We start from the raw sequence: 18,015 nt of genomic DNA on the forward strand, positions 1-18,015 counted from the left end.
TGCAAACTGCTTGCTTTGTAAGCATCCTTATCATGATTTGGCATGAAAACACTCTTAAATTACCTGCATTATTTTTTTTATTGCCTTGAACATTGTAGCTTACAGCCTTCTCACAGAAAAGCCACTGTCACAGCATTAGCTGAAGCATTTATTCCTTGGTTGGAAAACGGCTTCTCCAATACAGTGCTTTAGTTCAAGCCTAAAGAGAATTACCAAGTCAAACTTCTCCTGCCAGTCAAAAGCTGGTTCTGCTGTGGACAGTAGCATACAACATTTGCCACATCTCTTCAGTACAATAAACTGTGCCTGGGGCAGCAACTCACACAGAGACTGATCGAGCAAAAGCAAGGGCCTTGTCATTAGGTTTGTTACTTACCAATGCCTTGACAAGGGTGTTCATGATACTACCTGGTGAGTCTTAGCTCTTCAATGAGTTAATTTTTATCTGGGAGAGAACGTGGAGGGATTTTCCCAATGGTTTGTATTTGTTCTTCCTCCAAACCAGCAGGGTTGGACTGCAGTGTATACTTAATTTCTGTCAGTTGGTGACAGAGTGGCATTTTAATGTGATCTTTTTATTTATTTTTTCATTCTTTTATTTTGCTAGATATGATTATTTCATCGTGAAACCATTTTTCATGTGAGCCATACTACAGCCCACTGGTGTGCTCTGCCTCTGGACCAACCTAGTAGTATGCACTAGATTATCAGTGTCCCCAAAACGTGTTGTGCTGCAGTTGTGCCTGAGCACCAAGTCGTGCACTTGCCTTGCCCTCAAACAGTTGATTTTAAAATGCAATACCTTGTACTGTGGTGGCATTTGAATTTGCTCACTGTAAGCTGCTGGACCATTTGAACAGAACACATGCAGTAGGTAGCACAGATTTTGGTAGACACAGCAGACATGGGTATGATAGTAAGCTATTCTTTCAGATATCAGATGTAAATAAACTGGAAGAATTGGCTTGATTAATTTAAGAGGTGTCATTATACAGGCACACCCCACATGAACAGGTGGGGCTGTTTATGAGAAGTGATTAAGCCTTGTCAAAGCAGCAGCAGTGTAGGAGAAAGTCCGTGTTCGAGGTGGTAACACCAAGGCTAAGCTTCACTGCTGGTCTTCTGCCTGCATGTTGGTGTCCTGCAAAACCTACTAACAAGGCTTTAAGCTGAAAAGATTTTTTCTTTTCTTTTTTTTTCCTATTGTTTTCAGCCTGTTTCTTTCCTTTTGGATATTCTCTGCTTAATTTGTTTCTTTTCTGTTTTTCAGACTTTACTTAAGCATTACGTTTCCACTGATGTTATCAAATGTTCTGTATTATTTTTTATTTTCATTCTACAAACATCACTGATCTTTTTCTTTTCCCCTCTTATGGAATTCATAAGAAGATCCCATTTGTTCACAGAAGAAAGGTATTCAATAAGTTGGAAGGCTTAAGTTTTATTAATTTTCCTAATGCTCAACTAGATAATATATATTAGGATACCAGTGAGGGATTTGGGTATGACTTTTTTACTCATTTTATATCTGTTGAATCCTACATTTATAGTCTTTTTTTCCCCTTGTTGTGCTTCTTGATCTAAAACTATATTTCCAGTTCTCAGTTCTCAAATCTGCTAGACTTTAGTCTTAGTCTCTGTTCAGCTAAGTTAAATAGTGACTGAAAAAGGCTGAATATACTAATAAGATCTACCAGAACAGAGTGGAATTGTAATTAACAAGTAGGGATGGTGACACTTGGGGGAAAAATAGAAGATAAATCATCTTTAAATACTTTCAGGGTAGGAAAGACTGAAAACCATGTCCTGTGTATCTTGAGAGTACAATTCTGTGAGATCATAGTAATTGAGGCAGGAAGGTATCCCCTCTATTTCCTGAAAAACCCAGCTGAATCATTGCTGTTTTATTTCAATTTTTCATTATGCTGTTACAAGTATATTATATTTAATTCAGTTACAGCTGAATTACAGCTGTGTCTCCCACTCTTTATTGTCTAGAATTAGACATTTCTGCCTAAGTGTTCATATCCTTTTTTTATCTTTATATTTTTTATACACTTTCATTATATTTTTATCTTTATATGTGGGAGATTTGAAAGCCATCATTCTGAGTATCTAACAGGGAGAAAACTAAATCTATTCCAGCCAAAACCAGGACAGTATCCTGGTATTACATCATACTAGGTCCCACATTTTCCAATACACCATTATCTTTCCTATTTTTGCTAGATAAACACACAGATATCATTCCCTTAGTCTATGGGCTATCCCTATAAAAGTCCATTGGGTTCATTAATTCCATGAGCTTGAGCTCCATCTTCATACCAGTCTTTCAGGGCAGGAAAGATGGTGTGTGGTGTTGGATTGTTGCATGCTGAAGCCAGTTCTGATTCCATCACCACTGCACTTGTCAGGTTTCATCACAGCTTATTCTTCACTAATGTGGTGATTGAAGGGGCATTGGGTTCAGATCCCCAAAACTGTAGTGGTGGAGATGGATGCTGCAAAGTTCCCAGTGCAGTGATGGGCATAAAGCTGCCATAGAAGAAGTAATATGGAGTGTTACATAATCATTAGCATAATACAATTTAATTCATTGTCTATTTTCACCCAAAATCAAATCTCCTTGAGGCACGCTCCAGACTTATCCATCCTCCCACATTACCCACCAAGTGCACCCAGATCCTTTGAAATTCAAGCACAGGAAGAAAAAAAAGTACCTCCTTTTCACCTCTTCTGAAGTACCAGGGTATCAGCCAGGCCACCTGGTCATCTGCTGATGACAACGAAGCAATGCTTGCATTTCCAGTGGTAATCTCAGACAGTTGAAAGTTTAATTGTAATTGGGAAATATCCAGTAGGAAAGGTGACAGTGCCTGATAGAAGGGACATGGGGCTGCTATCAGCAGAGGTGTGTGGAGAAAACTGAAACTGTGAGAGTTACTGCACAGCAGATCTCATGGTTGGCAGTGTTGGACCTCTCCAGCGCTGCCCAGAGCAGCTGGCACCTCATGAAGGAGGAGGAGGAGAAGGAGGAGCAGTGTGTGAAACTGATGCTTCTGAAGCAGATGGGGCTTTTGCCATTGAGTTCAGCAGAGTCTGTGTTTTCTTACAAGCCCTTTCAGCTGAGGTCAGTTTGCCCTCATAATACAGCAAAGGAGAGTCTGCAGAGCAAGGACCCATGGCTCTGTCTCCAGCAGCTTTCCACTTCTTGCATCCATCACCTGTGTTCAGCAGCGCTTTACTCCCATGCCTGGTGCCTGCAGGCAGCTGTATCCCTGCTGCCAATCCCTGGGGCTGTCCCCTCTGCTGCCATAACTGCCCTCCTCATTTTTGCCTTTCTGATAGTTTAGCTTCTGTCATGGACTCTACTTTATAAAATTGATCAGTTTGCTAGGATTTGAAAGTAGCCATTTTCATTTTTGTCCTTGAATTCTGGAGTAGCAAAGAAGCAAGTGTTATTGTGATGTGTAGGGGTTTTTGGTTTGTGCTCTGGAACTTCTGAGGCAGGAGTTGTCAGGCAGCAGCTGTACAAGTCAAGGTTACCTGTCCTTCAGAAACCTTTGGGAGAAATTTTCATGATGTATGTGATTATGATTGTGATAATTAAATGAAGCTGGTCTTCTGAGTATAACAGGGCATTTTCTCAGGGACCTGGAGGGTTCTTATTAAAAGAAATTCCTTGTTGTGATAAATGAGTACTATTTGCTTTTCCCATTCAGGTGGTTCTCTCTTGGATGCACAGATTTTGATGATACCCAAGTAACAAGTACACCTGCAAACTCAGCTGAACTGTAGTCTGTGTTGTATCATACTTTTTTCTTTTTTTTTTAAAGGCAGAGTATTATGTGAATTTACAATTTTCAAAGTAATTGTAATTTTGAGCAGGCCATAGGAGTGATAAGAAGGAAGTTGGTCTGTGGAATTCCATTACCCACTGCCAGCCAACACAATCCCAACCATTTCATGCTGGTTTTCAGGACTCTGCCTTTAGGTTTTATTACCTTTTATAAAATTTTTAACTAGGCATAGGAAAACTCTCAGTGGACTTTCCTGGCTTTAAGCTTAACCCAATTTGTTTGGGGCTTGGGGGGTTTTTTGGTTGGTTGGTTGTTGCCTGGGATATTTTTTGTGTGGTTGTTTTTTTATTTTAATTGAGACATGATTTTTTTCCCTACTTAAAATGATTAGATTATTAAATAGATTTTAAGTCCATTGTTGTTTAACTTTTCTTTTTCACTTATGGTTTGGGCACAGTTCATGTTGAATATCTTTTTGGCATTTCGACTGTTTTCTAAGAAACTTGTTTACGTAGGGTATGGTGTCTGAAAACATTTTTGAAATGGAAAATTACATTGATGAAAAAACATGCAGTTTTAAAAAGGATCAAAAGTGATCAGTCTTGAACTGTAAATAAAAAAAATGTTTTCAGTTTTGACTACAAATGTGGTTTTGTTTGGCAAACTGTAACATTGATATGATGTTTCTTGTATTTAGAGTGATTAATTGTTTACAAATCCCTATAACTGTTTTTAATATGTTTTCCATAGGAGCAACAGCTGCTGCTCGAAAGGAGGTTATAAGGAACAAGATACGAGCAATAGGAAAAATGGCTAGAGTTTTCTCAGTGTTAAGGTAATGTTTTGTGCTGTTTCAGATTTTTTTAATGTTAAGGGACATCTTTAAATGGTTACTTAGAACACTCAGCTGTTAATCAAACAGCAGATTTGCTATTTTAGTATACCACCTGAGTTTTGCTGTAACCTTTTAGAGATTGTTTTATTTATACAATACTGCTATTTATTATGGCTCTGAATAGTTTTCTTCCTCAGGGCTTTTGCTGAATGGAAAACAGACAAACAAAAGACATCAGCAAAAAGAATTGCAATTACCTTTTTCTTTTTAAATTGCTCATCAGGTGTACTAATTATCTTTTAGTCACTCTGAGGCAAGAGTTAAACATGGAGAAAGGGTATGTTACTCATCACCTCTCATTAAAAAAGAAGCCAACTGTCCCACTTTGTCACCCACAGATGTTGCTATAGCCACGAGTAAAGATGACTAAATATGAAAGCATTAGGGTCATTTAACTAGAAATCCAGGAAGTCGCTGTGCAGGCAACAGCAGCTTGTTACTTTGGGCTTCACTCCCCCAAACACATGAACATGAGTAACTAATTGCTATCCAATGTTTAGAACACTCTGTTTGATGTCTCTGAGCAGAAGAGAAAACATGCTGTACTGTGCTGAAGTCTAAATATGGAAAATACAGTTCAGCAGAGGGATTTTTTTCCTCAGGAAACTGTATATTGCTCTGCTGTAGTCAGTTTATGGCTATTATGGTTATTGGAAAATCAAGGGAGTTCTAAAAAATTTATTGGTGTGATTGTGTGACTGATGTAAGAAGAATAAATAAAATAGTTACTTGAAGAATATACTCCTAACTTTAGAGGAAACTCTCAAACTTGCTTGGTTTGAAACTCTCCTGCAGCATGCAAGCAGTGGGCAGGTTCTCATCAGGGCTTTGCGTGGACCCTGCAGTTTGTCCATGCCTCACAGATTGCAACAGGATATCTCTAAATAGCATACTCAGATGGAGGACTTCCCCAAAGTGTTACATGTGAATTGCTAGTGATGCACAAGCTACTTCAAAATGTGCCCATAAAAAAAAAGTTGGCATTATTCCTTTTCCCTAAACAAGACGAGGGAGCAATCAAATGTTTCCACCTGCTCCTCTGTACCAAGTCTGGCAGAGAGCCTGGTGCTGACATTGCCACCACCTTCATAAAACAGCACAATTATTTTTTGTGATGATAGTGGAGCAAACAAAGTTTGGAAACCTGGCTTTCTCTCCCATAACCTTCAACCACAGCTTCTGGATCTGTTGTATTTTGTTGTGAAGCACCTTTTGAAATATAACATTATTTCAACATAAATGGAAAGTTTAATAAGCAGAAACATCTGAAGTTGGATGCTCAGCTGATATATTTGGGCTTTTATAACTTGCAGATGATTGACATCACCTATATGTCAAAGACTTTTTCAAAGGAATCTATGAGGCAGAAGCTTTTTAATGGTTTCAAGAATGGAAGAAGGGTACAGAATAATTCTTGCGTGTGTTCTGTCTAAAGTGACATACGATGCATAAACATCATATCTTAGGGGTTTATCACAGTTTGAAACTTTGAACCCTCTTTAATTATTTATATTATTATATATAATAGAATATAATTATAATATTATATATAATTAATGAATATCAACATTTTAAGGCACTGATGAAAATCAGTCTTAATATTTCCCTGAGAAGGGTGGTTAAAATATTTAATCAGTCTATTATCCTTCTTTTTAAATGTAAATAGAGAGGAAACTGAGATTAGCTCAGTAGTTTAGAACATGGTGCTAATAAGACCAAAGTCGTGAGTTTGATCCCCATATGGACCATTCACTTAAGAGTTGGACTCAATGATCCTTGTGGGTCCCTTCCAACTCAAAAGATTCTGTGATTCTGCAACATCAAATAGAAATTAAGGAACACCGAAGGCTAAAAAATCTCAGAATCTGTGATACAGAGCTTTCTTGTGCATATGCAGTTTAAAGATAATAAAAATTCTGTGAATAAACTTATCCTATGAGGGTAAAGCTAAAAGTCCCATTGCAGTTTAATTTAAAAAAGAAGAGAGTGATGAAATAAACTGAATAATCAAGAGAAAGCAAAAACTTTGGCGTGCAATTCTTGATGATGAAAATACTGTGTTAATTCTGAAAATATGTCGCTGTTTCATTAGTTCTAATTGCTTGGGAAACTTGCAAGGGAAATGGTCACAATTTGATTTTGACTATTAACACAAAGAAACGTGAGCAAAAGGAGAATTATTTTCAAACTAAAAATAGAACTTGAAGAGTATATATAGTAGGTAAATAAGAGTTTGAAATATGTAAGTAATTCAGGGCACATAGGTCTAAAGAAAATTGTAAGTAGTAGAATTGCTTAGAGACAGTTTTTATAGACAAAACCACATTATCCTCAAGTGAATGTGGAACTAAATTCTGTCTTTGTGTTTGCTTCCTCCAGCTTAATGTCATTATATACTTCAAAGTAAAGCACTTCAAAATAGGTTTCTCTTAAGGAATTGGGGTCAATTTTGCTGCTGAGAAAGTATGTCATCACAGGCAGCATTACAGTCCTTGTAGAAAGCTGTACTTAAAGGCTTCTCTGGATAGAGCTGTTGTATTCCTCTTGCCATGTATTAAAAACTGTATGTATTTGAAACCAGCAAAACATATTTAGGTTTCCTAAAACAATTTTCTTGAATCCAATATTATTTTTCGCATACAAAACTATTAAGATCACTACTAGCAAGGGTGAAAGTGCTTATTAATTTTAATGAACTTTTAGCTGCCTTTCTTTAAGTGGTGATCATCAGTAAATAATGCACCTGGTTGCTAGTGTAGACAAGAGCAAAACAAAATTTAAGTTGATTTTGGACCACACAGTGTAAGATGCTTAAATGTATTGTTGGCAACAACTGATCCTTTTGGTCCTTCTCTCAGGTTTGTGGGTTTGCATATATTGTTTCATAGATGCAGATTATAGTGTTAAGTATAATGGGAGTCTGTGTGTGGTGTGATGCAAAGGTTAACCACGTACACAGCACTGAGAGGAACTGTACTGGTGCTGATGTTACCACCCAATTCAGTCTATCTTGGTAAGGAGATTAGAAATAACCAAATCATTGTAGGTTATGGCACATGGGTTAGGGCATGTGTAGCTCAAGGTGTCTAAAGCATGTTCCATATTTTTTAAAAAAAGGAAGTTGTTTACTTTTGTTGTGTTTTTCTTTTTTTTCTTTCCTTTTTTTTTTTAACTTTCACAGAGAAGAGAGTGAGAGTGTGCTGACGCTGAAAGGTCTGACTCCAACAGGAATGCTGCCCAGTGGTGTGCTCTCTGGAGGAAAACAAACACTGCAAAGCGGTAAGCCTGTTTGCCTTTGTGTCTTGTTACATATGAAGAAACCAATTGGTTTTCAGCTGCAGAACCTAAGAAAAGTAATGGCAGCTGTCCGAACAGAATAAAACAGGCGGTTTGTTGTGCTGGAGCATTTGAGAGTGGTTCATGTAAGGCCATTTCTCAGGACTTATTATGTACCACTGATTTCCAGGGAAAGGGGCGGGGGAGAGTCCCTGAAAGTCAGGTGTTCAGAAGAGTGGGTCAGGACTGCATGTGAAGTGCACTCTCTCCACAGTCAGCAACATCTTTTGGGTTTTTTTTTTAAGAACAAACTTTGATACATGGAATAATGAAGGTTCAGATTAGATAATGACACTCAAACTCGTATTTTATCTGATTTGTTCTTCCTCACAGAGAATCACCAATGGAAAATAGCTCTAGAATTAGATTTTCTCTCCTAACAATTCTAAGTGACAGCATGAGAACAATTTCTCTCTGATTTAAGCCCAAGTGAAGGAAGGCTCTTACAAACACCGTGTTTGCCTTGTATGCAAACACAATACAGATTGTCAGTTTTATACCAGGTACTTCTTTTATTGTAGGAAATTGGTAAGTCTGTACTAGGGCTGCCTTTGATTCCTTTTGGAACAATGAGCTGCAAAATATTTCATTTACTCCTGCAAGCTCTCCTTTTTTTTCTGTGTGTACTGCTGCGGAATATATTGCAGGCACACTAAAAGGTCTCTCATATATTGAGGTTCTGTTGGCAGTAGATGTAAGAAATAGAAATGCTTTATAACCCTGACACAGTCTCAGCCTCTTGTTTTCCTGTTTCCTTCCTGGAGCATTCTTTCTCTGTAATTTTTCCCTTTACTGTTTCTTTTACCCAGAAGATTCAGGTATACAGTGGTAAACCTTCTTTTCCGTGTTTTTCCCTTCCCTTTTTTCTTGTTGATGACGTGTGTGTTAAGGACATAGTAACGTTCTGCTTTGAAAATGCTGCAATATGATTTCACAGGATCACTTTCTTAATGGGTTTGTTGTCTTTACCTAGACTTTTCTCTGTATAGTTGCTTTACATTTGTCAGAAAATTTGGTCCAAGGAAACTGCTATTGTTGCCCTGGCAAAATACTAGGAATAGAAATGAACTTGAGAAAATTGCCAAAAGTTCTTGCTACAATGGCTAAAAGGAAAATCTCCTCATACTGCAGTATTCTGGCTGAGTAAAACATTACTATACACAAGCTTCTGCATTAGTTAACACGTAGTACCCCATTCACCAAATACTCTGAAGTTCACATAGTTTCTGTTAAGCACACATATTACCATATGTATTAACAGAAAATATGAGTAGTATGTTCTGTTGTGGAAGTATACATTTTAGTCGTCTTTTTTTTCTAATGTGTCAGTGCTGGTTTGGATCTGTTATTCATTTTGATTTCTCATCCTAGTTATCGTGTTTCTGTTTCTTTACGTTTGCATTGTTTTCATTTCCTGATTTTTGCCATCTCTCTTGCTCTGCAGCTTGAGAGGCATAGGCTTACCTCAGTGCATGCGGGTTAGATCCTTTCATTTCCCCATGCAGCAAGATAATAGTATAGATATTTTAGAATTTATCTCAATCCATATTTAACATCTTAACTACAAAAAAAAAAATTGGGATTTTATGTAGGGGAAAATAAGACAAAAAAGGAGAGGAATTCCTAAAAACTTGACTTCTGGAGCTATTCTCAAAATCAGAGAAATTCTTGAAAATCAAAATTTCTTTTAAAATATTTGCTATATTGGATTGCATTTGATGATTTGCATCAACTTCTAAATCTCTGACTGTAAAAAAAAAAATTCATACCAAAGCTGATGGGTAAGATTCAAATGAAATTATGTCTTTAAGAACAATGAATGGTTTCAGAACTGTGGTAACATGGTATTCCATAACACTGCAGCAACCTCCCAGTTACAAACTTTGCTCTCTCAGACCAGGCTTTGCAATTCTAGGGGTCCAACAGCTTTCAATCTTATGTCTACATCCATTGATTTAAATAAAATACTAGAAGAATACTGTTTTCAGAGACCGGGTTGACAAAAAGAGAGCTTACATATGGAGCAGACTGGGCAAGGTTGCAAGCAAAGGCAGAGCTTTCTAAGCAAACTGTCCCATGCTGTGGGGAGGTTTCTTTTAGTCAGGGGAGATAAAAAAATAATTCTGTATGTGAGGCTCTTTTGCCTTGTACTGGTAGCTAATACTTTTCAGACTGACTTTGTAAGTGGTATGAATTTTGCGTGATGGCTTTATGCCATTTTTTGTTCTCTTTTGACAGGGCAAATCAAACTGCTCTTATTCAGAGCTGGGAGAATTACATAATGACCTTTTCAGGTCAGATGTGCAATATGGAAGACATTTACATTTTGTAGTTCTTTTGAGTCAAAAGAAAAGTACTCAAATGTGTCTTTAAGAACTTTTAGCTTGTGAAACTTCTGCTTTAAAACAAACTCTAGCTTAATTCAATCTGCAAATTATTGTTTTTGTGTAAGCATTTCTCTGTGTGTCTGTTTTGCCAAAATCCAGCACTTACAGTAACATTAGTGTTGTAGCTCCTTTGCTATTCACTGACTTGTTCTTAGAGTTAAAATCCTCTGCTCATTTTTCTCATTCGTTTTGCTACCCCTTTCTTCTCTTCAGCTACTGTTGAGGCTATTGAGGCTGATGAAGGTAAATTGGCCAGTCCCCTTTCTGTTGGTGCCACAACAGATAAGGGCTCTGCTGGGTGTATTCATTTTGCTGTAGCTTGTACAGATTGTGTGGGTGTTGGGCTAACAATTGTGGCTCGGTATTAACCAAAATGTAATTGCTTTAAAGGGGAAAATGTTTTTTGGTTTTTCTTTCTGTTGCTGCTGTTGAGATTTTTTTCTTTCTGAAAGTTACAATAACATTGGAGTTGCTGTATGTTGAAGGAAGCACTGAATAATGCCACAGGAGGAGATCAGGGAACTTGGATTTCAAGGGACATAACACGGCAGCAGATCATAAATGCTTTGTGACACATAGCTCAAAAGCTGTGCGCTGGAGACTGGCTCTTGTCTCTGCCTCAAACTATCCTCAGCGATCTCTAGTCTAGGAAAACACACAGCTTTTTATAAATATTCTCTCTTTTTGTTGATTTTGTTTCTTTTCCCCTTTTTCTATTTTCTTACCTCAGTTTGTTTCCTTTCTTTTAGATAACTGGTAAAGAAATTTTATTGGTCTTTTGTTACAGTTCAGCATGTTTCTGTTTCTCTTTAAAAGTAAACCAACATGAGACATTTGTCTGCAAGATGTCTGCTTCCTCTGGCAGTGGCAGTTTACACACTGGATATTTACATTAGAGCAACCATTAACACAGGCACCATTTTAGCTACAAATATAAAGTGACTGGCTGCCTTGGAAGATTTCTGAGCGTTCAGTGTTGAAAACTATGGTGATTTATTGACAGACCTCTAGTTTAACCCTCAAGCAATTTTTGATGCTACACTTAAAATCTAAGTAACTATGTATTGCAAAGGAGATGCACAATATTTGTTCAGCATTATAAAGTTTTGGAAGAAGAATTTTCAGAGTTCCCCTTTAAAACAAAATTCTTCAGTTGTATTTTGTTCTTGCCCCTCTCAAATTTTCTGTGGGTATTTTTTTTTTAGTTAATTTAAAAAAAAAATCTGATGATTGCTGTCCGTTGGTAAGATGTGCCCTTTTGGCCAGTGGAATTTGTTTTTGAATTTTGTGAAGCAGTGAATAAAATTACAGAACAAACAAGTAAGAGAAAATACAACTGCTTTCTAAATAGCAGTGAGTAAGCTGCTATTTATGTTGGAATTACCTATTCCTATCGGCAATCTCTAATCTGCAGTGTGCATTCTTGTTGACAGTTTGGCTGTTTTCTGTGATTTTCTGTGACTATGTGTTGTGTTTTAGTATATTCTCAATGTAACCTGCTAATACTCATTGTCTGACCAGCAACTACAGCAGAGCACCTTCCTTAGTGTTACAGATGATAACGTGTCTACTTGAAATACAATTGATTGAACGTACCCCCATGCTAGCAATATGCACCCCTCAAGTTAATCCTTCAAGACTTGCCATCCTTGCTAGTGAGACACCTTCACCATAGTTGCAACGACTTGTCTGCATAGATGAAGCTTCTGAGGGGGAAAAAAGTTTCACCCTTTACCAGTTGTCCCTCTGCAGTTTGATTTAGGGCCCAGTAACACCAACTGGGCAGTGCTGCTGTCAAGCTCCAGGAGACAGCAAGTGTTTTGGCTTCAATGCCAAAAGCCATCCATTAAACTACTGCTTTAAGGGATTGGCTTGGGTACTTGTTAGACATCTTAATTTTTGTGGTAGAGGATAAAGGAAGAACAATAACAACCCAAAACCCAAACCTTAAGAAAACTCACTCTAGGGCCTGTTCTGTTTTCACTGCTCCATCCCTACTCGCTTGACTAATTACCATTATGTTTTTATTGTTTTCCTGAGTTGAAGTATAATACATGTTAAAACCCATGCACTTCACAAAGTTCCAATATAACATTTGTGAAACTGGCTAAAGAACTGAATCCTGAGGCAAACGGGATCTATCAATTTTCACAGGAATGGTTGGCAAAACTATCAGCATGAAAATGCTTTTTTTGCTCTCCCCAAAATGCAGGGAGTGGTAGATTGGTACCAGGGATGTTTTGGAGTTTTGGATGTGTTCACTTTTTTTTAACAGAATTTGCCAGTTTGTCCAAAATCAGGACCGCATATTGGAAGGAGAGCAGGAGTACTTTGAGGTAAAGAGAAGATAAAAGGGGAGAAGGAATATTGAATTTAATCTTTGAAACTCCCCTACCATTTTCTCTCCAGGGAGTTTACAGTTTCCTGGTACTAACACACCATTTCTGCTCTATGGCATGTTATGATAGAGGCATAGCAGAAATGCCACTTCTGGAAGTGCAGTGCGTTGACTTGGTGCAGACAAGAGAAAAATACACAGAAGGCTATGACAAAATAACTTGCTGTTTGCCTACAGTGCTTTTTTCTCTTTCACTTTAAATCTAAAGATGTTCAACACTTCAATTAAAGAGAGAATAAAATTAAATAAAAATCACTCTACGAATGCATTCCCCAGCCTGTGGCTCCCTTCTGAGGTTGGTGTGGCCTCACCAATGTCGCTGCTGAAGGGCAGATCAAAAGTCCTCAGGATCAGTTGGAACTTTGGTCTTTTGTCAGTGCGTTTCCAAAGCTAAACTGTAAGAATGTACCACAATGACAATATCCCGGGTCCATGTTGCACAGTGTTACTGCTGTTTGACTTGACCTGCTCTCTAGAAGTGCAGGAATGTGTCAGGGAGGGTAACTGCCCTGAGCATTCAACAAGCAGCTCACCTGCACTGAGAACCTGTTGTAGGGTCACCCCAGATCTCCTATAGCTTTAATGTATATCCCACAAACTGGCCTCACCATGTCATCACCATCTGTAACTAGCCAGCACTTTTTCCCTGATTTTTGAAAGTCAAGTGGGAGTTTTGGCTCGTGAAAGGGTGTAAGGACAAGGCACAATGTCCTTAAGGCTGTGATGACAACAAATGCTACCTCACAGCTCATGGCTGTGCCCTAAGCATGGTTCCTAATTGCAAACTGTAGTTTCATGTCAGCATCTTAGCACTCTAAGCTGAACCCCAGTGGACAACAAAGTATTGGAAGTTGATGGTGTTGAAAAAAATAGTTGTGTTTCAAGAGATGGTGGTGGTTAACACCCAGCTCTTTCTGAGCACGGTAAGGAGTCGGTCGTGTTGTCAGATCTTCTCATTGCCTCCTTCACAAAGAAGGACTTTCACACTTGTTGCTAAATTGGGGAAAAAGCTGCCGAGAGTTTTACCTTGCTAATTTTACTTTTTAATAATCCTTTATTTAGCTATCAAAGGATTTTCACCCCAGCATAAGATCACTAGCTTCGAAGAGGCCAAAGGCTTAGATCGAATTAATGAGCGAATGCCTCCGCGCAGAGATGTGCCATCCGATGCCAACCTTAACTCCATCAACAAGGCAATCTCCACAGAGACTAATGGCACGGACAGCAACGGCAGTAATAGCAGCAATATTCAGTGACCACTGTCCGGGAGGGGGGTTGAGCTGCAGGGCACGATGGGGTTGCTGCACATCGGCAGTGGGATGTTCTTGCCTCTGATAATAGCTTACTTGCTCTGGGGGCCAGGTGTTGGATTCAGTTTACAAAAATCATCTACGAAGAGATCGTCAACTTTAATTTGGTGGGAGGGGGGGTGGGGGAGAGACACCTCCTTTGGATATGCCTTTAAATGCTTGTAGAAAAATGAAAGCTCATGCTGGTATATATTGCAAAGTTAGGGGAATGAACATGTTTTCCTACTGCATTGGGAACGTCTAGATATGTTACTGAAAGGCCTTTTATTATGTTACTGGACATGAAAACTTTGTTTAATTTCTTACTAACTATTGTACGTTTACAGTTGCAGCACTCAACATCAACATCGAAACATTTTTAACAAAATGTACAAACTAAATAAGGACTATTTATTGATAATGTTTTGCTACTCTTGTCAGACAATGGCTATGAAATAAATTAGGCAGTCTTTAAAAATATAGAGAAAAAAGAAAAAAAAAGAATGTTGGAAATTTGTTTAAAATGCCAAAAAAAAGAGAGAGAGAGTGAGAGAGAGAGCGAGAGCGACAGTTTAATTTTGTACAGATTATGCTTACCTCAGGTTTCTTTAGTGTGCTTCAATGCCCTTCTTTAAATATAACACTTATCTTACTAATTTGGCAGCAATTATCTTTTTCTTTGTTTTAAAAAAAACTGGAATAATAACATTTATCTTTTTTTTGCTGTTTATATTTAGGGGGGTTTGGTTTGGGAGGTTTTCTGGGGGTTTTTTTGGTAAATCAAGTCTTGGTTGTGGCTTGCTGAATTTAAATATTTATGAGTGGTGCATTTTTAAGTATAGTGAACAAGACACCATATTAAGTGCAGTGAAAAGCATCTATATTCTGTAAAAATCTGCCTATGCATGTTTTTTAAGAAAAAATGGCTGTATAGGCCTGTATGGGACTGTAATGCGCTTAGTGGTCTGACTTATACTGGAAATGTATGTATACTGGCGTACTTTATATTCTCTAAAAAAAAAATGCTTAATGCCTTTGAAATTTTGTAATCAAAAAAAAGCTTTGAAAAATCTAAGGGGGAGAGTATTCTTAAAGTTTTTAACATAAGCTTGTCAGTGCACATATAGATGGGTAGCATGTTTAGCAAACCTTGTGAAATTTAAATAAGTTTGTAGTTACATGTGAAATTCTAAATGCATGATAACTGTTAATGTCATAATGGTTTAGTCATTTTGTTCTGTTTTGTCATGTGCCACAAAATGTGTAATTTTTTCACTTTTTTCCCTTTGTATATCAGTTACGGGTTTCAACTGGTTCATTCTCAAAAAGAAAAGGAAACAAAACAAAACAGTCCATTGATATTTTTTAACAATTGTATAAGTGCCCAAGTAATTCACTACAGCCTACAGCCTTGCCTTTGTAATTTGACTTCGAAATGTTGGCAATCAAAGCATGCACTTGTAACAATGAAAGAAGCATTTTATATTACTACTCAATAAAAATGTGCATGAACTTAAGCACTCTTCCCTTTCTTGCTGTCTCAGTCACCGTGCCTGTGCGCACAGGCACCATGCGTTTGTGTGCTTCTTCTCTCTTTTGCTTTGGACAGGAGAAGACCGTCGGTTAAGAGAAGAATGACTTGTTTCGCATCTCAAGGTCAGTTCTTTACTAAGAAAAACGTTCGTTTATTACCCAGCTGTTTAGGCTACTGAATGTCTGCAGACTTCCCCCAAGTTCTGATTAGGAAGCTGGGTTTTCACTAAAATGAGTATAGGATGTAACCCACGAACACAGAGAAAACACATGCCCTCTGTGTGCTTTCGCCTTATCTGCAGTGTTTGAAAAGACCAGTTAGTATCATTTACAATGTACCTTTAAGGGGGAAAAAAAAATCAAAAATTTTGGATTTCAAGTGCTCTCTTTTAGTAGAGGTGAAGTGTCAAACTGTCTGCTTTCTCATTTTCTCCCTAATGTACTCAACATTCTTCCACAGTCCATCATCCTGTGAAGAACTGATGGACAATGCCAAATGGTGCAATGATGTGGGTATTGCTTTAGTCCTCCTTTCAGGTACCATTATTAAATATAAGCTCAGTGCCTGCTTTCTTATATTTTTCCCACTTTAGCACTTGCTAATTGTGACAGGTGGCAAAAATAAAGAGTATTCATAATGTCTGGGACTAGGAAGCTGGATCCATTTCAGATTTAACTTCTCATTTCAGACTGCGTAGAGATATAGCACAAGGGAGAGACACATAGAGTCTTAACTGTTCATCTGCTCAGTGAAGCTGTTCATTTGACTAATGGGCATGGTCTCTGCAGAAAGGAATGGTGGCAGTTTGCGTGACTGCTTTCCTTACCCGTTCAGCCCTGTGTACGTGCTCACTAAAGAGCCCTAGGTTACCTCAGGTAAGTTTTCCTGTGGGGACGTCTGAGCCAGCGCTCGGCAGGCACCCTGTGCAGCACAGAGCAGCACCGTGGGGCAGTACAGCAGCGTGTGTTGTCTGCTTTCATTTGAGTTGGGCCCTGGCAGTTGCACAAACCAATTTGACAGTAAGAAAGGGGCTTTTCTGCTCAGTAGTGACAGCGTGGCATAGGCCTTTCAGTTGGTATGCTTAATGCAAAAGCTCCGTGCTACAAATCAGAGGTGGGTTTGCAAATGCCTGCTGTAATTGCCAAAGAGCTTATGGATAAGCAAGGTAGTCCAGGATGAGTAATCCATTAGGAAATGTACAGTGTCTGGTCACAAAGGAAATTTTTGAACTTTTTATAGCTCAGAAGAATGAAAAATATTCTGAGCATGCAAAGTTGCAGTGTGTCCTGGATGTCCAGATAAGATGGCTTGGCTGTCTTCTGGAGCGAGCCCCACTGTCCTACCATGGGGCAGTTTCTGGACTGGCTCGAGGGGATGGTCTGAGCTATACTCAAATGTTCCCAAAAGGACAAAAAAAATTTCCAAATTTGCTCTTATGGATGCTCTTTTCAGGGCATCCAATCTCTTGCAAGTGTTCTTCTTTTTCCTGATGCAGAAGGAGCTGTAGATGAATTTGAAGAAAAAGCCCTGGTGCCACTGAAGGCTGAGATTTGGATTTCGTGACCTGACTCAGTGACGTGTCATGCACTGGACTGTGTCTCCCAGTACAGGTTTCTTCCTTCTTATCAGATGTGCTGCCTTAATGCCAAAGATATCATTAGTGCCCACATGAAGATTTACTGTATTTTTTTAACCACTTTAATCCCACTGTCTAAGGTAGTGTGTTAGATACATCAATTATATTTTATGCACTCTCATATTTTTTTTTTCAACAGCTGTTAAGCATGGAGTGTATTAGCTCTTAGTGTACATTTTCTGAAGAAGACAACATTCAGATTTTGTCCAGGGTTTCCCCCAGAATTGCAGTAGGTTTAGTCCTGCTTAACCTATTGCCAGTATTGCCAACTGTTGGGAATGTGTGTAAATTCTTTCAGCATTTTCTTAGATGGCCTTTTTTATTGCCAGAGGAGGACCTTCTGGAGCCTCTATTGAAGTATGGTTATAACTTGGATTTCTCCTGAGAACCTGGCCAGCAAAATTGAAAAAACAGAAAACAGGGCTAAAAACAGGCAACAAAAGATGCTGCTTGTTAGTACAGTCCTGATCTCTGTCCTCTCTAGCTTTAGTTTTTAGTTGAAGTGGCATTCAGAGTGTAAAAAACCATGAAAATTTAGGGACACTTCATAGATTCAAACTGAATTTACAATTTTAGTCCTTAGAAATCAGTTTCTCTTCTTTTTTTCAAGATACTGTTGCTCAGATTAGTCAGATCCATGAATCTTCCCACTTCTTTCACAAAGAGAGGGATGTGAGAATCAGCTATTCCAAGCGTTAAAAAACCACAAGCACCAAAACAATCTTTGGAAAATAGTTTAC

At 38.3% G+C, this 18,015-nt stretch overlaps 1 protein-coding gene across 3 annotated transcripts in view; it reads left to right on the forward strand.

Annotated features, from left to right (window-relative positions):
• PPP3CA (protein phosphatase 3 catalytic subunit alpha) overlaps positions 1–15,622 on the forward strand; it is a 184,613-nt gene extending 168,991 nt beyond the window's left edge. Inside the window, exons 11-15 of one of the 3 annotated variants that reach the window (XM_018072715.2) lie at positions 1,387–1,413; positions 4,551–4,635; positions 7,877–7,974; positions 10,632–10,661; positions 13,879–15,622. In XM_018072715.2, coding sequence (XP_017928204.1) covers positions 1,387–1,413; positions 4,551–4,635; positions 7,877–7,974; positions 10,632–10,661; positions 13,879–14,072 — 434 coding nt within the window. In that variant the 3' untranslated portion in view covers positions 14,073–15,622. The remainder of the gene's footprint in view (positions 1–1,386; positions 1,414–4,550; positions 4,636–7,876; positions 7,975–10,631; positions 10,662–13,878) is intronic. The other 2 variants (XM_018072722.2, XM_018072729.3) reach the window with 2 other exon arrangements.
• The last annotated feature ends 2,393 nt before the right edge of the window (positions 15,623–18,015 follow it).

Source organism: Manacus vitellinus, unplaced genomic scaffold, assembly GCF_001715985.3.
Source record: "Manacus vitellinus isolate BGI_N305 unplaced genomic scaffold, ASM171598v3 scaffold_0_pilon, whole genome shotgun sequence".
Lineage (NCBI taxonomy): Eukaryota > Metazoa > Chordata > Aves > Passeriformes > Pipridae > Manacus > Manacus vitellinus.